Source organism: Erinaceus europaeus, chromosome 4 (genome assembly GCF_950295315.1).
Source record: "Erinaceus europaeus chromosome 4, mEriEur2.1, whole genome shotgun sequence".
Lineage (NCBI taxonomy): Eukaryota > Metazoa > Chordata > Mammalia > Eulipotyphla > Erinaceidae > Erinaceus > Erinaceus europaeus.
In genome coordinates, this window is record NC_080165.1 from 30,326,865 (window position 1) to 30,352,712 (window position 25,848).

General features: G+C 39.8%; 1 protein-coding gene across 1 annotated transcript in view; it reads left to right on the forward strand.

Moving 5' to 3' along the window:
- GMDS (GDP-mannose 4,6-dehydratase) overlaps positions 1-25,848 on the forward strand; it is a 655,177-nt gene that overhangs the window by 502,678 nt on the left and 126,651 nt on the right. The window contains exon 9 of the mRNA XM_060190785.1: positions 10,322-10,418. Coding sequence (XP_060046768.1) covers positions 10,322-10,418 — 97 coding nt within the window. The remainder of the gene's footprint in view (positions 1-10,321; positions 10,419-25,848) is intronic.

Consider the following 25,848-nt stretch of genomic DNA (forward strand, 5'->3'; position numbering starts at 1 on the left):
TTCTTCTCCAAGCCAAACTCGTCTATTAGAATCAGCAGACATACCCTTGAGAAGTATAGGCTCTAACTGGGTGGCAATAAGAAGACACTGTTTACTAATACGTGCAAATAGATGATAGGGTTGTGCAAATGTGTCCTATCAGTGTTGAAGTAATAGCCCCACGATCAAGATTGGAGTCACATCAGCAGAAAAGTGTATTGGAATGGGCCTTCAGCCAAAGTAGGAGATAGAGATGGCATTTGAGAAGAGGGAGAACATTCCAAGTGGGTGGGATGGCATGAGAAAAGACATGGAGGCAGGAGTGAGTAAAATGTGTGTGTAGGCGATGGGCAAGCAGATGAACTGGGTTAGACCAGCCAGACCACATTGGAGCATATCAAAAGCTCCCCACACCTACGATTCCCTCCACTTCCCTTGGCACCTCCCACTCATCCTCTAAGTCCTAGCTTAGACATCCTCCCTTCAGGCACCACATCACCTTCGACTACATCTATGCCTGGTGCCCTGTCCAGTTCTGCAACTACATCCTGTCTACTTCCTACTCTGTAGTGTGATGACCACTAGCTTCCAAGCCCCTCAAGGACAAGATTGTGTCTGGCTTCCACGTATCTCTGTTCTTTGCACTTCAATCAGCCAAGTGCCTGGCAGTTAGTAGGTGCTCAGTAAATACTTGGGGGAAGAGGAGAAGTGGAAAAATGAGGCTGGGCAGAGAGTAGAGGTACAGATGACAGTGGCCCTACAAGATGACTGAGGGAACTCACACCTAAATTATCATTTTATCACTATTTCCTGGTTGAAATAAACCTTCATACATTTTGCTTATTTCTGTTACATGGCAAAGGTTTTACCTTCATTCTCTGGTGGGGGAGGGGGTAGTTGGAGCACCTCAGTTGTTAACATAAATACAAATACAGGGGCCAGGTGGTGGCGCACCTGGTTGAGCACACGTTACAATGCAGAAGGACCCAAGTTGGAGCCCCCAGTCCACATATGTAGGGGGAAAGCTTTGCAAACGGTGAAGTAGGACTGAAGGTGTCTCTCTGTCTCTCTCCTTCTGTGTCTCCCACTTCCCTCTCAATTTCTGGCTGTCTCTATCCACTAAATAAATAAAGATCATTTAAAAAGTTAAAAAATACAATACAAATACAAATAAACCAGGTGAGTAGACCATAGTTAGCAATCCTTGTAAAGACAGGCTAGAAGCGCAAGCTTATTTTTTTTAAATTTCTTTATTGGGGAATTAATGTTTTACATTCTACAGTAAATGCAATAGTTTGTACATGCATAACATTTCCTAGTTTTCCATATAACAATACAACCCCCAAGCACAAGCTTATTTAAACATTACTATATATTGGAGCATTTGTTTACTACCATTTTGTAGCCTGAGAGTGAAATACCCCTTCCCCTCCCTCTTTTTTTTCTCATACTGCACAATAAAACCTGACTTTTCCCACTAGTTTCATCAAGCCAATCAGCTTTCCTAGAACTAAAGCCTACGACAGGGATTTAGGATGTATCTCAGTGGCAGAATATATCTCCATGTAAACAATCTGGATGCAGTGGCTGGGTGGTGGCACACCTGGTTGAGTGCACGTTACAGTGCTCAAGGACCCAGGTTTAAGCCCCCAGTCCCCACCTGCAGGGGGACAGCTTCTCAAATGGTGAAGCAGGCCTGGAGGTGTCTCTCTGCCTCTCCTCTATCTCCACCTTCCCTCTCCATATCTGGCTATCTCTATCACATAAAGATAATAATTAAAAAATAATTTTAAAAAATACCAATCTGGGTGCACTTGTCCCCCACCCCTATGTCCCAAGAAAGCATAAGACAATTGGAAATGAGATCCTCTCTAATAATTTCTCAGCTACACTATTTAAAAAAGAAGAAAGCACAGGATACATTGACTAATCAGCAACTTTTACTTTAAATGTTTATGAAGGACCTCCCTATAAAAAGTTGTGTCCTTTCAAAGGGGCACCTACCTAGTCTGCTTATTCCAGCCTTGTGATAAAGAAGTGCTGTCTGAGCCCTTTCCCACATGGCCTGCTGCAAATTGTCCAGCCTCCAAATCTCCAAACTCCTCTCCCTCTCCCTCCTCCCCCACACCCCCTTAGTCCCCCATCCCTGAGCCCCTCTCATACTTCTATAGTGACTGATCAATGACATGTACAAGAGGATATGACCAGGGAAGCACAGAGTATGTATAGCCATCACCCTCTTACAAGTAAAGGCTGAACATGGATAGAGACAAAGGAATCTCCATTTCAAAAGTAATTTGAAAGGCCTATGTACAGCTCAAATTCTCTTATCCAGTGCAAACTATAGATTTGTATGTCTTTTAAAAACTATAGTAGGTCTTGTGATGACATCAGGAGTTGTCTGCATATGAGAGTTATGCTCTGTCCTCCTCTTTCCTGTACAGGAATAGTCCCTCCTCCTGGCCTTGAGCTTTGGCACTCCTGCCTTCTCAAAAAAACATCAGTTACCACTCCCTCCTCTATCTTCAGCCACCCTTCACTCCTCCTTTCTATCAAAGTCCTGACATTTTCAAATCCTCCCACCTTGAAACGTATATCGTTCCAACACACTTGTCTTTCCTGTCTTTTCCTTGTTTTTCCCCAAGGCACCAAGAGCTCCCTCCCTGCCTGTCTTCCCTCCCCAACTCCTTCCTTTTAGCTTGCACCAGTCTGCCTTCTGCCCCATCTCCAATTCCAGCAACCCTGTCTGCAATCCCAAGACCACCAGCTCCTGAACCCAGTGGACCTGTTTCAGTTCTCAAGTCCTCCTGCACATCTCCCCAGCACCTGGCACAGTTGACCCCTCCCTCCCTCCCTGGGCAAACATACCTCTCCCCTCAGTTTCAGAGGCCTAGCTCCCTGCACTTTCCCAGACAATCCTCCATCTTTTCTGCCGAGGACTGAATCTCCCTCCCTGTCCTGTGGGTGGTTTTCTCGCCCAGAGAACTGGAAGCAGGTGCCTGCAGCACTCCAAAGATAATTAACTCCTGAGGTTGTTGAGAAGGCATGATGGGAGGAGGGCTGGAGGGAAGAGACCTGGACACCAAGGGGACATTCTCAGGACATCCATTATAGAGGTTCTCTAGAGATGGACATTGTTGAGTCCCCTGTTTGCAGAACTCATGTTTATGGTGACTTTTTCCTTCAATACTGGTTTGGTGGTGGTGTTTGTTTTAGGTGTTTTTTTTTCCCCAGCACACACTTTAAACTCTTATCATTATATAGGAATTTTGACCACCCCCAGAAATCTGTCCCACACCCCCTCCCCCCAGTATCCCCGCTAAGTCCTTGTGCTGTCTGACACTTTCACAGAAATTTATGCTCTTCTACTCTGTCAGTTGTCTTTATTTACCTTCTCAAGACAAATATGTGTTCTTCTCTCTGTCTTCCTATTCTCTTTCTGGAAATCTTACGACTCTATTTTACTCTTTTAACTGATTATTTTGGCATTTGTCCCCATGTTTCTAAATAATGTTTTTATTACTAGCCCTTGCTTTTGTTTCCCTTCTAAAAATTATTTCTTGTCCTCTCCATATCCAACATGAGGGTTTTGTTCTGGTTTCCTTTTCTTGCCCCATCTCCCCATTCTCTTAAACCTCTATTATTATATTATAAGTTTTGGTTAGATCAATATGCACTGCTATATTATCATGACTGAGCAATAGTATTCATGCCACTAAACCACAATTACATTCTCCTTTCTGTACAATTGTCATTTGTTTACCATAGAGCTAATAATTACTGTCTTTCTCTATTTGCTTCATTTTCAGTGTTTGTTTGTTTATTTGTTATCATTAACTTCTCACCACACTTACTCCCAGTCTGAAGGCAGTCAAACCTAAGGCTTATCCTGTCAATCAGATCTTCCTGTTGCAGGCCCTCTAGAACTTCTGACCTGACCTCATCTAATTTGGTGGAGGAATGGCTTCCCACACATCTTCTGCCATCCTTTATTCTCATCTGGACAATTCTCTTAACTACACACTTGAATTAGATCTCCTATTTCCTGACATCATTTAACATTTTTGTTGCCTTGGTAAATAAAAGAGAATCATAGTCCCCTGCGAATAGTTATTGGTAGGGGCAAAAATTGACTGAATATACTTGAAAATATCTTTATTCAGTCCTCAGAATACTGAAAACATTGTTCCTTGCTTTCTAACTTTCAGTGTTGGTATGAAAACCTAGAGCTTTTCTGCCAAATGAAACAGCTTGTGTCCTCTCTGTAATGTCTGTCAGATCCTCTTTGTCCCAGTTACAGGTCTAAAGCTTCCTGTAATCTGGGTCCAGCCCTGTCCATTATTTGGACCACTGCCTTGGACCCTATCCACCTGGAAATGCTTGTTATCTTGATCTGATCAATTTTCTTGACTTTTTTCCCCTCTCTTTTCTTTTCTTTCTTTCCTTTTTTTTAGATAACAATTGTTCTGCTCCATTTTTTTTCTACACTCTAGAAATCTTCTTATACTGACCCCTTGAGGCCATCTTCTGATTTTCTTACCTTCCTTCCTATGACTTTTATATATTTTTCAGCATTTTTTTTTTTTGCTTTAATTTCTGGGGATATTGTCATTGTATCTTCAAAATCTTCTCTTGAGTTTTTATTTTCTGAATGTTTCTCATTTTCTAAAGTCTTTGTTTTCAAATATCTTTTATTTCCCCCAGAACCTTGTCTTTGTTTTTTTTCCATTTTTTGTCTCTCTGAGGATAGTACATGTGAGTTTTGTTTTGTTTTTGTTTTATTTATTTTTATTTTTATTTTATCTCCCTTGTTTATTTCCTCCAAGTTGCTACTTCTCAATTTTGTTATATTTGTTTTTCCTTACATGTCCTCCTAGTAATCCTTGGCTTTCTGATCATGTTTTAAAAAAATGGAACCCTGCAAAGCTAACTGGAAGTTTTCACGAACCTAGTTAGATTTTGGTGACTACATCTCTGCAGTGCGGCCCAACAAAGCATTTTAGAGACCATGAGGCCTGAGTTAAGTCATTAGCCTTCTCCCTGGATGGAGATGAGTCTGCCTACCAACTCCCTGAGGGTGGCAAGGGACTCCCTATATCCCTTCTTTGAGTTTTTCTTATTTCCAGTATGGTAACCCCCATTTTTTTTTCTTGGTCTAGTGACCTTGAATCTGTGAAAAGGGAGGGTGAAGCCTCTGCTGCAAGATGTAAAGTTGGAAGGTGACCACAGACTGCTCTCAAAGAGAACAAAAAGAGAATTACGATCAATCCTCACTTCTGAGCATATGACAGTTTGTGTAAATTTAAGTTGGCTTTATTCTGTTTTCCTACTGCTGGTTTAGGGAACTATATTCTATGGTTTTTGCCGAGTCCTTTAACATTCATCCATCTGTTTTCCAGCTTCGAGCACCAGGTTTCTCTTGACTCTCTTTTGTGTTCACTTAGGCCTTGTAAATCAATCCTTTTCTAAAATTTTTATTATTGATTTAATAATGGTTAACAATAGTGTAGGATAAGAAGGGTACAATGCCATATAATTCCCATCCCCTTCATTGAAAGGTTCACTATTCTTTATCCCTCTGGGAGTATGGGTGCAGAAGTTGGAAGGTCTAGCTTCTGCAACTAAAAGAGGTCTAGGGAAAGAGCAAAAGTGAGTTAACTATCATCATCTCTATCCAGAACCCAATAACTACCAGGACTTCTTTCTGTCATTTAATACATGCTTACTGATGACAACCATATCTGATACTTGACTATAATATATATATATATATATATTAAAATAATTGTTGAGACCTTTCATGATAGTCAATTTCTAAAAGAACTGCCTTACCCTCTCCTCTTCTCTCCTCTCCTCTCCTCTCCTCTCCTCAATAGTCAGATTTCTCCTGTAAAAAGCTTTATTGCTTTTGTTGTTCCTTAAAGGGATTCTCAGTGGAATAGATTTTAATAGCATTTCATGTCTTATTGTGCTTGGTTCTTTTATCCCCCAGTGTCTCCTGTTGCTACTTAATGTTAATTAGGTGTCAATTTATTTTTAAAACAGAATTATACAAAATCCCTTTTTAGTGAGCTATTGATCTAAATTAGTGGGAAACAATTTCTGTTAATTACCTGAATCCTCTACTCCTGTCAAGTCACCACCATTTCATTAACATCCCAGGTCTGGTTGGAACCTTAACGTTACTTGTTAGAACAGGTTAATTGTTGCCTCTTACTTGTTAATACAAATGTTTCAAGTATTGTAACTGAATGGTTTTTGGCCCTTGGCCCAAACTTTTGCTTACTGCTCTCATCCAAACATATTAGAAGTTAGAAAGTGGTTTTTGTCAATTCAGTTCGACTTTATGCCATTCTCTGGTTAGTTGTTCTGTGAAGCTTTATTCATCATGAGGGTAATGTCATGGTGTTAAAGACCATCTGAACCTGACCACATCTGCAAGGTGGCAGTGTTCAGACAAGCAAAGAAGACCTATGGGCTGGGAACACATCCTCACAGATACCTGAGAACAGTGAAGTCAAGTCAAATAATATGCTTCCAATGGGGTCTGTCTCCATTCCAACAAATCCAAGATGTTAGCCTTGGATGCATAGTAATCAGAATAAGTAATGGGAAAATTCAGGCTTTCCAGCAGTTGGTAGGAACAGGAATTAAATACTTTCCTTTAGTGAAGTCTCCTAACATACATCCTTACATACATCCTTACCTCCCCCCTTGAAGTTGAGCTGGGTGACCTATGGCCTACAGATTAAACAACACCTGGCATATTATTATTATCTTCTAAGGATGTCAAGGAAAAGAGAGAGAGAGAGAAAGAGAGAGGGAGAGAGAGGTGGGAGAGGCTGGGAATGGCTCAGCAGTAGAGTAAATGCCTTAAATATAGGCCTTACAAGCTTGAGACCCTACAGACATAAAAACAAGTAGGTTATAAATAGTGCAGCAGTGCTTCAGTGTCTCTCATAAAAAAAGGTGACTATGAGTAAGAAGAGGAACTGGAGGAAGAAGAAGAAAGAAGGTAGAAGAAGGGGAAAGGAAGAATATGTAACAGAGACTGTAAAGCCTAAAATATTTAGTTCTGACACTTGGCAGAAAACCTGCCACACCCACATCTAGATATGCTCTGCCTTTTCCTCATTCCTGGCCTCATCACATCCTCCCTCCATAGGTAGGGAGAGCTTTCCAAGTCTTTTCCAAGACTTTATTGATTTAAATATCTGTGTTGATATATGATTGCCAAAACTTTAGATATAATAGTTAGATTTGAATCACCAGTTCTTGAGGTTGTGACAGCTGAGCAAATCTACCAAATGTGAAGGATAGTGTTAAATGTATGTGTATACGTCAAGTCAACATGACCTGCAATGGATTACAATACCTGGCTATAGTTGGCGAAATGGCAAAAGTAATAGTGGTGGTTTTTTTGTGTGTGTTTGTGTGTGTGTGTGTGTGTGTGTGTGTGTGTGTTTGTACTTTTGGCTTAGAGACACTGTCAGGAAAGCATCTGCTTAACTTCTTTTCCCTTTGTGAGTTTTAAAATGAGAACAAGTAGTAAGATAAATATCCTTTCATTTACTAAAAGTCTAACCAAAACAAAACTTCCACTTAAACAATTAACTTTGGAATTAGGTAATTTTTTAAACTCACTATATTATCCATTATTCTGCCTTACTGTAACCAAGATTTGGTCATTATTTGTAAGAGATATCCACAGTTCATCATTGCTTTAAGTCAGCTCACTTTAGGGTGATTTTAATCTCCATTTCTAAACTATCCACGTACCATTTTCAAATGCATTTTATAAAATCTTAGCTCCATTCGAAGGAATCATGTTAAGTGAAATAAGCCAAAAAGAAGATAATATGAGATGATCCCACTCATAGACAGATGCTGAAAAATAAGAACAGAAGGAAAACCACAAAGCAGAACTTGACTGGGTTTGGTGTATTGCACCAAAGTAAAAGTGTCTGGGATGGGTTCAGGTCCTGGAACATGATGGCAGAGGAGGATCTAGAGGGTGTTGAATTGTTATGTGGAAAACTGAGAAATGTTACACATTTACAAACTTGTATTTTACTGTTGGCTGTAAACCATTAATCCCCCCCCAACAAAAAGGGGAAAAGATCTTATTTCCAGTTCCCCCATTTATTTGCTTTAGGGCTCTCATTCTTCATAGCCTACCATATTAGTTTGATCAAAATTAAGAAATTAAACCAGTTGCCTAGGAGGTGGTATAGTGGGAAGGACATTGGACTTTAATGCATGAGGTCCTTAGTTTGATTCCTGGCATCACATATGTCAGAGTGATGCTCTGATTCTCTTTGTCTCTCTCATATTAATAAATAAAAAATTTTAAAAAGAAATTAAACTAAATAAAAATGGCCCAAACTCCCCTTTGAGTCAGTTAAGTACTATAAAATTCATAGAAAATATCATTGTACAGTTTTGTGTTTAATATATTATGCTGTAATCCTCTGTTATGGACCATTTTTCCATATCCTCCATGAGTTCACTGTCAAATTCAGTGTCTTTATAGATTGATGGTTCGCGGGAGAGTTAGCATAATTGTTATGCAAAAAGATTTTTAACACTAAGTCTGCAAAGACCCAGATTCAATCCTCTGTACCACCATAAATCAAAATTTAGCAGTACACTGGTAGATAAATAAATAAAACTTGATGATTCTTTGAAAGATGACCTATCTCCACAAAACAAAAAATAATTGAGGACAGAATATTTGAATGACTAATCAGAAATAAAGACTGTGAGGACAGTTTTTGTCTCTAATGCGTAACTTACCTCCAGAATATAACCATGATCAACATTTAATGTTCATCTTCAATCGTATGTGTAAATCACATAGTCAAATAACTTACCTAATGTTCTAGCCTTTCCTTCAATCTCCACCATGACTCTTACTCAGGGGCACACAGAATGTTACCGTTCTTCTCCAGTTGATAAAGCAAACTAGTACTCGTGATAAACACTGAAGTTAAACACTATGCTATTTCTTTGTAGAAAATCTTCATTTGCAAACAATAATAATTTAAATTACAGAGTGTTTTCTGCTATTTGAAAATTGGATTGTAGAAATTCAGAGATCAACCTCAAGTCAGTAACACTTCTTTAAAAAGGGGGGAGTGGCACATTTGGTTAAGTGCACATAGTACAAAGCACAAGGACTTGTGCAAGCATCCCAGTTCAAGCGCCTGACTACACCCACCTGCAGGGATGAAGCTTCACAAGTGGTGAAGCAGGTTTGCAGGTGTCTGTCTTTCTCTCTCCCTCACTACCTCCCCCTCCACTCTCAATTTCTCTGTGTCCTAGCCAATAAAAAGTCCCAGCAATAACCCTGGAGACAAAAAAAAAAAAGGAAAGCATCAAAAGTAATTCCAAGGAGCCAGGTGGTGGCGCACCTGGTTGAGCGCATGCATGTATTACAATGCCCAAGGACCCGGGTTTGAGCCCCCAGTCCCCACCTGTAGGGGGAAAGCTTTACGAGTGGTGAAGCAGGACTGCAGGTGTCTCTCTGTCTCTCTCCCTATCTATCATCCCCCTCCTTCTTGATTTCTGGCTGTCTCTATCCAATAAATAAAGATAATAATAAATTTTTTTAAAATTTTAAAAAGTAATCCCAGAAAGAAATTGGTCTGGAAACTTAAGAGCATATAGTGGGCTCTTTGATTGTGGTCAATAACTGATGTTTAAGAAAGAAAATTTTAGGACAAAATAACATTACTAGTGAGTCAGAGGAGGTGGAAATACCCTCTTCACAGATATACCCTCTTAGCAGAAAATGAACAAATTCACTGTGCACTTTTTGAGACTGAATCATCTGAGATTTATTATTGAGACCCACTGCTGACCAATAAAGCAAAAGGACTGATATAAATGGGGGTATGTTAATGATCAATTAGGGACTGAAGTTTATTCCAAAGAGAGAAGCACTGAGCTTGTAATAAATGTCCCTAGAACCACAGACAAAATAAAGTGGAGACAGAAGATGTTCATTGATCCATAATATTGGCTTTATCACGAGTGGTCAAAAAGAAGTGCAAAAATCTTTGAAATACCTGAAAATAGCTTTTCATTCGAGCCCTGCCTCCATCTCTGCTAAACTCTCACTTTTGAACCTATTGTGATTTTCTTCAGAAGAATCAATAAAAGACTGTCCTTCCAAAAAATATCTGGGAAAGATTTGCAACATTTCGTTACCCTAATAGCATGGTCAAGCATCAGCCTCTGTTTTTGTAGTTGATGAGCTCTGAGCCATCTCGAAGAACCACAGCAGGGCCAAGTCCTACCCGGCAATTAGAAGCTGATTAAATGTTTCTCTTCTTTCCAGGTGGGAAGGAAAGAATGAAAATGAAGTGGGCAGATGTAAAGAGACCGGCAAAGTTCACGTGACTGTGGATCTCAAGTACTACCGACCAACTGAAGTGGTAAGGGTTCCCTGACTACCCAAGGCATGATCATATTTGGCCAACTCATTAGGAGAAAATTTACATTGAACGCACTGCAACCAACCTTCAGAGTTCTCCCCTGAGCTCTCTTACATCCTTCAGTGCATTCCACCCACCCAAACCAGAACACAGTGACTTGCATTTGAAGCCTTATTCTTACCTCACAATACATTGTGAAAACACACCTAAGGAAATAGGTGGTTACCAAAATGGATAGTCATAGGGAAGGCAGATCTCACCATGTTAGTCTCCTGTTTTGATTGCTGATTCCCAGTTATACTATCTGACTTCCCTGACCTGCAGGATATTCAGATGTGGCGGACTGCATATCTATTGCGCACACACGTGTGTACATGCCCACATCTCACTTATACCAACATTTGAGTGCACATACTAGCAAATCCCAGCCATAAAATAATCCCACAGTACATTTTTTTAAAGACTGGATTCAACTCTGCCCTATTTATGAGTCCTGTCTTCTTTGTATACCACTACCACTGATAAGGCTACTCATTTATATTTACATTACATATCTTATGTGACTCTATTATAACTCCCATTATAATTTATTATCCTCATTTGTTTACATGCCTTTCTCCCTTTAACAACTGTGGGCCTTTTAGGATAATGAGTTTTTTTTCTCATGTATTATCTTTATTTATTTATTGGATAGAGACAGCCAGAAATCAAGAGAGAAGGGGATGGTAGGGAGAGAGACAGCCCTGCTTCACTGCTCGCAAAGCTTTCCCCCTTGCAGGTGGGGACCGGGGGTTTGAACCCAGCTCCTTGCACACACTATAACATGTGTGCTTAACCAGGTATGCCACCACCCGGCCCCCAGATAATGACTTTCAAACCGTATTTTAGATTAATAGTAGATGCTAAATAAACATTAGTTAATGGGTAAATAGATGGATGAATACATTTCTAAATACTGAAATTCAAGCACTAAGAAATGGCCTAGGCGCCAGGCAGTGGTGTACTTGGTTAAGTACACACCTTATAGTGTGCAAGGATCCAGGTTCAAGGCCCTGGTCCCCACCTGCAGGGGGAAAGCTTCACAAGTGGTGAAGCTGGGCTGCAGGTATCTCTCTGTCTCTCTCCCTCTCTGTCTCCCTCTTCCCTCTCAATTTCTCTCTGTCTCTACCCAATAATAAATAAATAGGGGGCCAGGCAGTAGTACAGTGGGTTAAGTGCACATGGCACGAAACGCAAGGACCAGTGTAAGGATCCTGGTTCGAGCCCCCAGCTCCCCACCCGCAGGGGAGTCGCTTCACAAGCGGTGAAGCAGGTCTTCAGGTACCTATCTTTCTCTCCCCCTCTCTGTCTTCCCCTCCTCTCTCGATTTCTCTCTGTCCTGTCCAACAACAAGGGCAATAAAACGGGGAAAATGGCCTCCAGAAGCAGTGGATTCATAGTGCAGGCACTGAGCACAAGCAATGACCCTGGAGGCAAATAATAATAATAATAATAAATTAATTTTAGAAAAAGAAAGAAATGGCCTAGAGTGGGCCTGTGAACTATTTCATTTGAACAGTACACTGCTTTGCCATGAATGTAGCCCAAGTCATAACCCAGGCCCCACTTCATTAAAAGAAGTGTCAGTACTATGTTACCTTTTTCTTTATCTCTGCTTCTTTGTCTCTGCCACAAGGAAGGGGCGGGTAGGTAGGAAGGAAGGAAAGAAGGAAAGAATAAAGGAGAGAGGCATATGGATTACTGAAATGTAACATTCTTTTCTCCTAAATTTATAAAAGCTTCTAGTTTGGTGTGGTACTTTAAGAACGCCTGTCTTCCCTCTGGTTAACAAAACTCAACATCTTAATTAAACCTAATGCAAAAAGAAAGCAGCATTGTCAGAAAGAACTGTTCCCGTGTGGTGGTTACCTAATGAAGTACACATTAACTGTGAAAATACAATCCTTTTACTTGTGTCTGGAGCCAAGTTCCTATCCATACAACCTCTCAAAGACTAGGAAAATGCCACTGAGGAGAGATCGAAAGTGAAGGTGTTGTCAAGCAAACACCCTTTAAAATGTCTTGTTTCAAACACACCCCTGAAAAAGTCCTTCATTTCATGCTCTAAGTGCACTGAGGAGGAAATAAAAAGGAAAGGAAATAACCAACTTGAAGAGTGGGTTGGAGAGTTAAACCATTGTCCTGCCACAGGGTGTGGCCGAGTCTTTGACACTCAGGAACAAAGGCTCCCTGTGCTAATGGTCAGTGGGTGTGCCAGGAGAGGATGTGCTCTGTCTCTGGGGAGGCAGATACCAGCACACTCCTGCTGACACAGCAAGGAGAGCCTGTCTGTGGAACCCTGTTGCCCGCCCTCTCTCCCCCCAATTTCATTTGTTTCCCTATCCTAAAGAGGTTCTGTGAGAGTGTGATTTTTTTTTTTTGCAGCATTGCACAGTTTACAGAGATGGGCAAATGTGTCTCTGTGCTCATAAACAAAAATTGTCACCTCAGAGCAGAAAGTCTACTGAGCCCACAGAAACCCGAAGCCTTTATAACAACCTAAATGTGCCTCTTTCTCCGGGGCTGACACCGAAATAGTTTCGAAAGCTAGGAAGTCATTAAGAATGACTTGTCTTGTCATTCCTAGTCAGGCAAGGTGTGGGATTGATAAGGACACAGAACAAAAGAATTTGCCGAACAGGAAAAGGAGCCTTGTTGGACTAACAAGAAAGTTCTGAAATTCATTATCAGCCTCTTTCTCTCCATGGCATCCTTCCCTCTGAATTTCTTTTGTTCATTCAGATTCCATCCTCATACCTCATACCTGTTGGACAACTTCGGGCACAAGAAAGTGACCTGAATGTATTATTTCCATATGTCTGCCTTATTTTTGGCATTGATATAACCCTCCCTCAGATTCTCTTTACTGCTTAATTTGGGATTTGTAATAGTATTTCATCTTTCTACTTCTTTAGGCTATATTAGTTTTGTTCTCTCCATTTCAATTTAGTATTCTTCTCTTAGGCAAGCATTGCTAGTAAACTCTTAACCTCATTCCTCAGAACAAGTTTTCCCAAAACTTGGATCAGTTTGAAAGTCTAGTGTTGAATGGCTTCAGGCTTCTTTTCATTTGTAAGGTGGTCAGATGTAGAAATTGCCTTGAAAGAGCTTTCACCTATGTGTGGGGTCCTAAGAGCTAACCCTTTACAGAACTTGCATCCTGAAAAGGACCCCATTTCTCAGTGTAAGGGGAGGCAGCAAGTCTATACCCTACCATTCCCATCATGGTGGTGGTTGAAGTTCATCATGTACATGCCATGGGCTTCTTTTCATTCCTCTAAAATTCTGTGAAGTTCTTGTTCCTAATCATCTTTGGTTATATACCCCTAAGATCATTAATACATAAAGAGAACTTGAAAGCCAAAAGCATAAACCACTTCTCCTTAATGTCAAATGGTTCGGAAATATATATATATATACAGTGCTGGGGAGATTGCATAAAGACTATGCAAAAACACTTCACTGCCTGAGGCTCTGAAGTCTCAGGTTTAATCCCCAACAATACCTTGCCACTTTAAACCAGAGCTGAGCAGTACTTTGAGGGGAAGAAAAAAATTATATATATGAAAAGTTGAAGAAAAAAAAAGGATGAACACACATCAGATATCAGAATACCACTGTCTTAGAGCAAAACTAAGGGAGAATGGGCCTTGGTGTTATATTCTGAATAAAATCCAGACTCACCTTAAGAAAAACTCTTCTCTCCATATAATCTCACAATGACACAAAAGAGGTCACCAGTGATTCCATATTATCAATACTTGTTTTTTTCTTCATGGATTTAGCTATTGTAAAGCCTTACATGTTGCTTCTGTACCATGAAAAGTCTTGAAAGTTTGTTGCATTCTAAGGTGATCCTCAAAAGTTTATGTTCTTCGTCGAGGGCTCTAGATTCTAATTAGAGCTGAATAGAGCTACAGTCCTGCTGCACTGCTTTGCTGCTGTGGAGCATTTGATCCCAGAAATTTCTAAATTCCAGTATTTTGTGATGGCTGTATGAATGCTCAAGCTGTGTGTTTCTTTTCCATTATTTTCTGTGTGTGCACATTTGCATGCACAAATTCACTGTGTGGACCCTGAGGCCAGACTGCCTGAGTTTAAAAACCATAAATTACTTGCTGAGTGACCATAAGCAAATTACTTAACTTCTCAGTGCCTCTGTATCCTGGTCTTTAAATATGGGATTAACAAGAGGGACTTTTTTGTTTGTTTGTTTTTTCCTTTACTGGGGGGATTCATAGTTTAGTCTACAGTAAAATATAGTAGTTTGTGTAACATTTCTAAGTTTTCCACATAACAATTCAACCCCAGCACCCTCCAGATCCTTCTCTGTCATCATGTTCCAGGCACTGAATGCTACCCCATCCCCATCCCAGAGTCTTTTAAAACTTTGGTGCAATACACCAAACCCAGTCCAAGTTCGGCTTTATGTTTTCTTATTTTTCAACTTCTTTTTTTTTTTTCTTATCAGTGATTCATTAATGATCAACATTGTGAGATAAAAGGGCTAAAATTCCATACAATTCCCACCACCAGAGTTCTGTATCCTGTCTCCTCCATTGGAAGGTTCCCTGTTCTTAATCCCTCTGGGAGTATGGACCAAAGATCTCTGAAAAGTGTAGAAGGTGGAAAGTCTGGCTTCTGTAATTGCTTCTCTGCTAGACTGGTCATTAATAAGTCAGTCCATACTCTCAGCCTGTCTCTATCTTTCTTTAGTGGGGTAGGGCTCTGAGGAGGTGGAGTTCCAGGACACAAGAAGAACTTTTACAAAAAATTTCTAGAGGGGGGCTGGGTGGTGGTGCACCTGGTTGAGCGCACATGTTAGAGTGAACAAGGAGCCAGGTTTGAGTCCCCGGTCCCCATCTGCAGGGGAAAAGCTTCACAAGTGGTGAAGCAGGACTGCAGGTGTCTCTCTGTCTTTCTCCATCTCTATAACTCCTTTCCCTCTCAATTTCTGGCTGTGTCTATCCAATAAATAAATATTTTTAAAAATTTTTTTAAAAAGAATTGTTAGAGTATTAACAGAATCGTTTTGTACAAAATACTTACTGGAAAGTGTTCAGCACATAATTAGATAGTCAGTATTGATGTTTTGCTGGTATTTATTTATTTACCACTGTGTGAAACCAGTATTAACAAAATACATTTACAGCCCTCTGGGTATAGAAACCCTCATCTGTAGAAGAACAGATCAGTTACTTAAGTCGATTACCTTTTGAAAAGTAGAATGAAATCATTGATTTCACTTGAGTACCAGTGGAAAAAAAAAGATAATGAGGCATGATTAAGGCTCCTGGTAAACAATAAAATGTACTTTGGCATTTTTATTATTTGTTAATCCTTATGTCCTTTCTGATCCTCTTTCTAAAGATTTAATAGCTATTCAGTGGTATGGAAGTTCTGTGTAAATATGAGAAAACTGATATTGACATATTAATTAAAACTAACCATAGAAGACATCTTCTTAACTTGGAGATTTTCCGACTTTTTAACTTGAAAAATTCAAAGGCTAGATGAATGAAGTATTTATTCTAATGTGTCAAAATTTAATCACAGCAGTGATAAGCTACCAAAAAAAAAGCGGTTTGTGTGAAATAGACCCCAAAAATCATTTTATCTATAGACTATTTTAGAAAATAGTGAGAGAACATATTCAGAGAGCTAAAGTAAAATCACACATTTTTTTCATGAAAGTATCTTGACTTCAATTCTCCCAGATGGTGCAAACTAAAAAATCTTCCTTGTTTTATCACTTCTTAACATTCACTTTTCTTGACTATTGTATTTTTAATGTCCTCAGCTGATACTGGGTTTTTGTTTTATTTTTACTCTTTTTTTTATGTTGACTCTTAACATAAGCTAGAACTAAGAGGACCTTAACATCAAAGAGGTCCAACAAGGCAGTTAAAACAACACCTTCCTTCAGTGAAAACTTGTAGCCTGTTTCTAATCAAATTACCAAGTGCTTGTTGAGTTGTCCCCTTCATAAACTTTTCCTAATTTTTTGGTAAATGATTTTAAGTTAAATGACCCATATTTGCTGACTCTGTATCATAGCCCTTTTTAGGATAATGCTTAGTAACGCTTTCCAGACCTAAGGAATCTGATCTGTCGTCACAAGACTTGTGTAAATGTCAGTTAGAGCTTCCCTCAGCTCCATCTCTGTGTATCAGAATTGAAACTGCTCCCCTTTTCTTCCCTGCCTGTTCTCACCACCTTCTCACACTTCCTCTTCCAGAGCAGGAAATGAGATCCTCCCTACCCCATTCCTTCACCTTCATCAGTTGTTAGAAACCAAGTGATCTTTCCCTATTTTGACCTCTCAAGCTTTAATGCCACCTCTACCTTCTGCTTTTCTTTCTTATTTTGACCAGTGGGAGCCAGGGGAAGAGGACATAAAGAGAGCAGATTAATGGGGAGTCTCTTTCTTTCTGCATTCCTGGACCTGTAAGAGGAGAGGCTGACCTATTGAATACTTGTCTGTGTGGCCCCTTGCTCTTTTAATATCCTATCCTTCTCTGCTTGTATAACTGTCAGACCACAGTGGTACAGAATACTGTCTCCAAAGCCTCATTAGAATGCTTCCTCTTTTGTAATTATTCTGCAACCCCCTTACAACTTCTATTTTATAAATAGTTTATATCTCTAAATCACTGTTTATGTATTGTAAGCTTCCCTCATAGACTCCTCAGATTAATCTTTATATCCTTCCTTAATCACATTGGCCTTTCTGACCTTTTTCTTCCTTGGACTTCACCAAGAGAGCTTTAAGTTTCAATTTCCTCAGTTGTTCTCAAATATTCCACTGTATGTTTTCCAGGCCTCATAGGACCCCATGCAAAGCCTCCAGGGTTATATAACATTCCTCCTAAAGCCTGTGTTCTTTCATCAGTGACTATCTTTCTCAAGGGCATCTCATATCTAAATGAGATAGTAATTGTGTGCTCATTCTAATGTCCTCAGCATCCTCCTGATTTTCGTTTAATATTAAAGAAAAATAAAATTTAATGTGGGGGTAGGGAAGTAGCCCCTCTGGATAGTTAACCTACTTTTGTATACCCACCCCAGGTTTAAGCCTGGCCCCTAGCACATTAGAGGAAACATCATGTTGTGCTCCCTCCTCCACTTCCTTCTCCTCCTTTTCTTTATATCCAAAAAAGTCAACCCAGAGTGGTGAAGCCCTGCTGATGATATAAGTTAAGTAAATAAAATTTGGGGGGCCTGGCAGTAGTGCACCCGGTTAGGTGTACATAGTACCAAGTGCAAGAATCCCAGTTCGAGCCCCCAAGTCCCCACCTACAAAGGGGGGGTTGCTTTGCAAGCAGTGAAGCAGATCTGCAGGTGTCTTTCTCTCCTCCTCTCTATCTCTCCTTCCTCTCTCTATTTCTCTCTGTCTTAACCAATAAAATGGGGGCGGGGTGGTCTCCAGGAGCAGTGGATTCCTAGCTCAGGCACCAAGTCCATGCAATAACCCTGGAAGCAAAAAAAAAAAAAAAGTAAATAAAATTTTTAAGTGGTGCCAGGGAATAAACACCCAGCCTTGTGCATGTGAGGTGCTGCTGAGCCATTTCTTTGGCCTGATGTGTGATCAGGTGTGAACTTTACCTACTAAGCCAGCTCCCAGCCCTCTTTGAAGATTCTTGTGGTTGGATCCATATTAGATGCCATTAAAAAGACAAATACCTTTGTGAATATACATGACTATAAGCTGTCCCTTATTTCAAAATACTGTTTCTCTTTACCCTAAGACGTCATTGATACCCTGAGAAACCATTGGCCTTCCTTCCTTAGACCAGTAGGAAATTCCTCTATCTGTACTTTTCTCCTAACTAGCTGTCAAGGTAATAACTGCCCTCATTTATAATCATGGTGTTGACCTCTTGACATCTGCAGATAAATTCCAAAATCTGGGGAACTGGCTTTAGAGTTTGTGGCTACTTTTCTTAGGAAGATCAATTAGTTCTTGGGCGCAGCTTCTTCTGAACGTAGCTCTGTTGATGATCACTCAGTCACTCAGAGTGTAGAATTACTTACAGAACGCCCATCCATCATGGACGTGGATGGGATCACTTACTCGTCTTCATTTTCTTCTCTTGAAAAGCTCTAGGTTTTGGAGTTTTAAAAATCCTTATTTGGTGTGTGTGTGTGTGTGTGTGTGTGTGTGTGTGTGTGTGTTTAACAAATCAGAAATTCTCTTGATTCTATCATGCTATATATATAGTAGAAAATAAATGTGATTCAATAATCTGTATTCATGGAGACATCATAGACAATACATCTATTATTTCTTTCCTTTACTCTGTGCTCCCAGTAAGGTTTATTATTTATCAATAGTACAATTTCTTTTCCTAGAACAGTTTAATTGTAGGCACAAAACATGCTGAATCTACCAAAATTTAGTCCACGTATCTACTTTGGACTTCTATCCGTCTTGATCTAACCCTAGAGGCCTCCTCTTGCCTCATTCACCATGCCCTTGGCTTGAGGCAGGTGGATTTCTTCATTCACTGTTAAATCTACTAGCAATGCTGAGAGTTCATTTGACTGCCTTATCAGAACTCTTCTAGATGATATCCACAGCTGAGGGTCTTACTTCCTAACTCAGTAGTTCTAATTGGTCTCTTAGATAATTACACTTAATGGGTTTGGCCTGCGGGCAAATAGTTAGTTTCAATCAGCTGCAGATTGGAATAAGCACTGCTTTTAACAGCGAGATCCATTTTGTACATTGTGTACTACTCTGATAGTTGCACTTAGAGCAAATTTTACTTCCTGAGAGATTTGATGTGCAGTGAGTGCTTCATGAAAACCTGGTGGGAGAACATTAAAGTTTTCAGTCCTGTATAGAACACTGGGATGGGGGGTGGGGTGGGAGGGATGAAACCTAGGAATGGATAAGTGTGTATATACTAAAATGCTCTTCAAATTTTAGAATTTATTATATTTACTATGTTCTTTTAAAATATAATTCTCTTTAAAATTTAATACTTCAAAGCATTCCCTTTTTTTCTGAGAGGCAGAAAAGAGTGGAAGGGCAGAGGAGATAATGTAATAATTGCACAAACATCTTTGTTTACGGCATTTTTTAAATTTGTGATTAATAGTGGTTTACAAGATTATAAGATTACAGGTGTAGTTTCACACCACACCCACCGCCAAAACTCTATGCCCCCACTCTACCAGTAATAGCTTTACTCCTACAGGTCAGGGCAGGGGGCTTGAACCTAGATCCTTGCACATGGTAATATATGCATTCTCCTGGTGCGCCACCACCCACCCCTAAAATATAATTCTTATTTAGCTGTAACTTCTAGAAATTTATCAGTGTATATAGTATAAAGTATCCTTCTATAATTAGGATCTTAGAAGTTCAATTCAAAAAATAATGTTTTTTTTTGTTCCTACCATAACAGTAAGTCCTCATAGTACTATGAGAAATATTGGGGTAGATAGGATAAGATCCAATAGTTGTTCACTGCCAAATGAGGGGGAACAGCTACAAAAACTGTTGAGACAGTCAAGGGGTTTTAGAAGGAGGAATTAGGGAGTTGGGCGGTAGCACAGCGGGCTAAGCAAAGGTGGCGCAAAGCTCAAGGACTGGCGTAAGGATCCCAATTCAAGCCCCCGGCTCCCCACCTGCATAGGTGGTGAAGCAGGTCTACAGGTGTCTACCTTTCTCTTCCCCTCTCTGCCTTCCCCTCCTCTCTCCATTTCTCTTTGTCCTGTCCAACAACAGCAACAACAATAATAACTACAACAATTTAAAAAAAAAAAAAGGAGGAGTTAAATAAACCAGGACAAGGGAGTTGAGAAAACCAGTGACAGAGTCTAGGCCATTGAAGAGGCAGAAGATAATAGGATCAAGGATCAGATTGGACAGTGAGTCATGTGTAGAAGGCAGAAAGGAGCTGAAAGTGACTCTTGGAGTAGAAGCTGACAGTGTAAGGTGATTGGGGAGATACTGGGGTCCTGTCAGTTCCAGGAAGAAGCTCAGTTCCCAGAAGAAGCTCAGTTTCTAGGCAGAGGTGCCTCGGGATATCTCTTACAGTTGTGGTGCCTGGGGGATCGCCATAGAGCAAGTTAGAGTTGGAGCTGGAAGCCTAGTACAGAAAAAAGAGGTCAAGTTTCCAGCTAGATGCAAGAGGCAAGAACTAAAGCTTAGGGGCTGGGAGAAGAGAAGAGCATGAACAGAAAAGTAGTCCCAAAACCAGGCAAGTTTAAATTCTAAGAGGCAAGTCTCAGAAACACATTTTGAAAAAGTGAACTAAATAGTCGCAGAATTCACCCATTTCCAAGAAAGATAACGCCTAAACTAAAATGTCTCTCATCCTAGATAATTATCCCCTGCCTTCAAGGCTTCTTGGAAATTTAAAGGGATCATCTCAAAGAGTTTACATTTAGTGGGCAGGTGATTACCATGTTTCAGTACAGGCAAAACTGAATTTCAGAAGCCAGTAGAAATTTAAGTTCGAACTGATATGTCCTCGAAGTCAGGTTGCCAAGCAGTTTGGAATTCTTAAAGATGAAAGGGCTTCTATAAGTATAAGGTACTTTGCGCTACATATTATCATATTTGTTTTTATTACTGTCATCATCACTAATTATCATCATCACCACAAGCAAGTTCCAGAGCAAGCATCAGAGAGAAGACAGTGGCCATTACTCTTATTTGAATGTATTTGCCAACTACGCCCTTCCCTCTAACCTCAGAAGTCTTCCTGTAAAACTCATGCTCCACAGAACCAACAAGATGCCACTTTTCAGTTTGACATCTTTGTGGCTCCCCTATTACTACTATACCAAATTTCAAGAAGAAAGAAAATATTGAAGTCTCTAGGTAATTGAGAGTGTATAGTTTCATAATATACATAATCAAAAACTTCCGTTAACATACACCTGGGAAACTGCAAATGAGAAGAAACTTTCTCTTAGTGTTTATTTATAAGAGATAAATCAAGGGGGAAGTAGAGTGTGAGAGAGAGAGAAAGAGAGAGAGACCTGCAGTACTGCTTCACTGCTTATGAAACTTTCCCCCTACTGGTGGGGACCAAGGGCTTGAACCCGGGTCCTTGAACCTAGGAATAGGTGTGCTCTACAGGGTGTGCCGCCACCATATTTTACACTAACGGGTTAACAGGCAAAGGAATGGGAACGTGTCATCTAAAAGAAAGCTGTTTTGAGTTTTGTTTTATGTGGGGAAATATATATATATATATATTTAATGGGATAAAGAGAAAAAGACCAGAGCAGGGTATATATAGTTTCAGGGCTCAAACTCATGACTTCATGCTTTCAAGAGGAAAGCCCTACCACTGCACTACCTCCCAGACCTCCAGAAAGTATTGGGTTGTTGGAAGAATCATGAAGTATTTTTTCGTGCAATAATGCATCATGACTTTTCCAACAACCCAATAGTTTCAGAGTAGAGTTTTGGCATGATTAGAGGATTAAAAGAGACAAACGCATTCCAGGTTGGGGCAGAAACACCCTGGCTCCCCGGCAACTCTGGAGAGGAGAGGCATGGTGAAGGGAACTTGTTATGTGAGCAGAGTATGAAAAGAGAGCTTTGGGGAGTCGGGCTGTAGTGCAGCGGCATAAGCGCAGGTGGCGCAAAGCACAAGGACCGGCAGAAGGATCCCGGTTCGAGCCCTGGCTCCCTCACCTGCAGGGGAGTTGCTTCACAAGCGGTGAAGCAGGTCTGCAGGTGTCTAACTTTCTCTCCCCCTCTCTGTCTTCCCCTCCTCTCTCCATTTCTCTCTGTCCTATCCAACAACAACAACAATAATAACTACAACAATAAAACAACAAGGGCAACAAGTAAAATAAATATTTAAAAAAAAAAGAAAAAGAAAAGGGAGCTTCACCCTCACAGCCTGACTCCCAGACCTTCTGTCTGCCCTGCCCTGAAGCCTCAGCTTCCTGATGCCCACTTCCAGCTTGTCTGGGTGGCCCTCCACTCTGATCCTCCATTCTCTTTTAGCTTCTTTCTTCCAATAGCTTTGCCTTCTTGTGTTCTTCTCTCTTGATTTTTTTTTAAAAGACAAATCTGAGTAATTTATTAAAGTGCCTACACTAAATGTCTTCCCATCAGACTTATTCTCTTGATTTTTTACCGTCTTCTTTGCTTCCGTTTGGTTGCTGTTCTAAGTCTTAAAATTATCCACCTGTCTCCTTAAATTTTACTTTCCCACTGTTCTTTCCGAACCCCTAGTGCCTCTCTTTATATATGTCACCAGCCCTGGTTCACAGCCTAGAGAAATAGTCTCCAAGTTGTGAAGTTAGTTCAACGAGTTTGGTGTTTGAAACAAGTTCTTAAGCAGTTCACAGCCATTCTGAGAATTGAAAGACAATGTCAGGGCCTTACTTTATAGGAAGCATTTATCTCATAAACCCAAGTTCTTGACAGTTCAAGATCAATCACAGTATACTTTTTTCTTTTATTTATTTTTCTTACGTGTTCTTCAACTTTATAATGAAACATTGCCTCATTTGTGGAATTTGTTGAGGAGGAATTTAATTCTTCTATGTAAACATAATGTTAGAGAGATTATTACATTTTAAATTTAGGCTATTTCTATTATCTGTGGAAAATTTGTCAGCAGAGATAAATCTAACATCATCTAATCTCCTTTTTAAAAAATGTATTTTATTTATTCTTGTGTTAATGAAAAAGATACAGAGAAAGAGACCAGAGTGCTGCTCAGATCTGGTTTATGGTAGTATGGGGGACTGAGCACAGGACTTTGGAGTTTCTGACTTGAGAGTCCTTTTGCATAATCATTTGCTGTCTCCTCAGCCTCATATAATGTACTTGTTGAATTTGGGGAATATGTCAGGGTTTCTCTGAGGAAAATGTGTTGAAAAGGACACTTTGCTTCTAAACTCATTTTAGTTTTAGAAGACCAAAGAGTGCTCTAATTAGCTTAGTAAAAATTTTCATTCTCAGTGCAGTTCTAAAATATAAAGGGAAGTATAGGGCCAGGGAAATAGCTGAGTGCTAGAGCACAGAATTTGCAAGCCTGAGGCCTGGAGACCCCAGGTCTCTGAGACTACCATTTACTAGAGCTAAGTAGTCCCCTCTCTATCTATCTATCTATCTATCTATCTATCTATCTATCTATCTATCTATCTTTAAAATTAAAGATATAGTAATAATCTGAATATGCTCTAAGCTTGCATTATAAGCTAAAAGGCATTCATTTACATACTTTTCATTCCCAGATTTTGGACTTCTGTAAATCTTTAAGTTCCTAATCTATGCATACTTGTTTTTGTTTTCTTCATTGTAGCATAAAAATGGCAACTTTACCACCTGACTCAGTGGGCATCAGAAGAAACTGACAAATTTCAAGGTCCTTCGTTAGTGTCAGCCCATTGGAGAAGACCTCTCCTACTCCCTCAGGCACAGTTAGCACTTAGTTCTTTTAAAGCACTCATCCCATTGTATTCCAATGTGTTATTTCCAGCTGGGACCTTGCAGGCAGGAATGACACCTAATGGCCTGGGATATTACCTAGCAAATGACAGAGGACAAATTAATGAATATGCAATTTCCATCAAAGAATCATTCTCAGTTTTTCTAAGGAGCTCTGGTACAGTCAGAATTACTGAAGCCAGTATAATAACCTGTACTTCAATTCTAACTAGCAAAGAAGTGTAAAAATGTATATTTCCCTTTCTATTTGAGAGTCTATGAGAAAATGACTGTAGAATTCATTTACAACTTATATCTGTACATTCAAATTTTAAACAGCATTCATATCTCAGTCCTATCTCTTGGTCTCCATATGTCCCCTTTCCACTGTACATTTTCTTTTTCTACCCCCCCCCTTTTCTTTCTTTCTCTCTTTCTCTTGGGGTGGGTGAGTTTTAAAAATTTTTTTATTGATTTAATAATGATTAACAAGATTGTAAGGTGACATGGGTACAATTGCATATGGCTCCCACCACCAGAGTTTCATGTCCTATCTCCTCCATTGGAAACTTCCCTATTCTTTATCACTCTATAAGTATGGATCAAAATTTTTTATGGGGTGTATTAAGGCTTCTGTAATTGCTTCTCCACTGAACATGGATGTTGGCAGGTCTACCCATACCCCCAGCCTATTTCTATCTTTCCCAGAGAGATAAAGTTACAGGATACACTGGTGAGGTCGTCTACCCAGGGAAGTTAGTATAGAATCACAATAGCATCTGCAACTTGGCTAAAAGGTAGTAAGATAAAAAGGACAAATTGCCTACTAGACAGGAACTCAAAGATAAGAATAGAACAAATAAGAATTGTGTGCCTCTTATCCTACAGTATTGTCAATCATTATTAAATCAATAAAAATAAATAAATTTCTTTTGATAATTAACAAAAAGGAAACTGTATTTTATGTATTAATAACAGTCCAGTAAACCAGTATTTCTCCAATAAAAAAAGAATAAAGCAGATAAAATTAGGGGTCTCTGTGTGAGAAGAAGATAGGAAGTCGATTTTATTTATATTTCAAGGGACCCGTGACTTTAGTAATTTTTGCCTGAACCTGATAGCTAACTTGCAGGTGACCTGAAAGTATTGTCTGGGAAGATGCTGTCAGAGTTGAGAATAGGGCTGGAAAGCTGGATTATGACAGTTAGTAGCTCCCAAGTAGGAAAGTATATAAATACTATTAGCTGTAAACCCCATCAATCTGACCTTGGGCCCACGTCTATTCACATTCAGCACAGGAGCCTGTATAACCTGTCAGTCTGACTTCACAGTTCATGGTTACATCTGGGAACATTCTGAAATGTTCCCAGAAATGAGCTGCACTCATTTCAGGACCAGTATTCCTCGAGTGGTAGAGTAGGCTGACCCAGCCTTCCTTCAGATCCACTGTACATTTTCTTCCTCCATTTTGTAGTATGTTTTCTGCTAATGTTCCTTTCTTTATTCTTCACTTCTTTGTCTCTTCATCTCTTTTGTTTTCATATGCTCTGATTTCTCCCCCACTTCCCACTCCAACTTGCTTTTTTTTTAGTTAATCTCTAACCATCTTAAAGTAATTGTACATACCACAGTAGTTCGCTAGTAGCCCTATTTTATAGGAAGGGCTGGTAATGGTAGTATTATTTTAATTGACCCAAGATCAAAGACTGCATCTAGGATATGCTATTGGGGTACTATTATACACTACCCAGTGAGAAGTCTTACCTTGCCTCTAAAGTCTGGGAGGGTCTGCACCGACAAGTCATGTAAGTTATGTTACAGGCACGTAAATGTTACTTCTGTTAGCAGAAAGTCTACCTACCAAACACATTTTCTGAGCTGTTACTATAATGTTCTGTTGGTAGCTACCATCTTTTTTCCCCCTAATCAAAGATCATATTTGTGGAACAAAGTGTCATACATCAAAAGAGACACTTA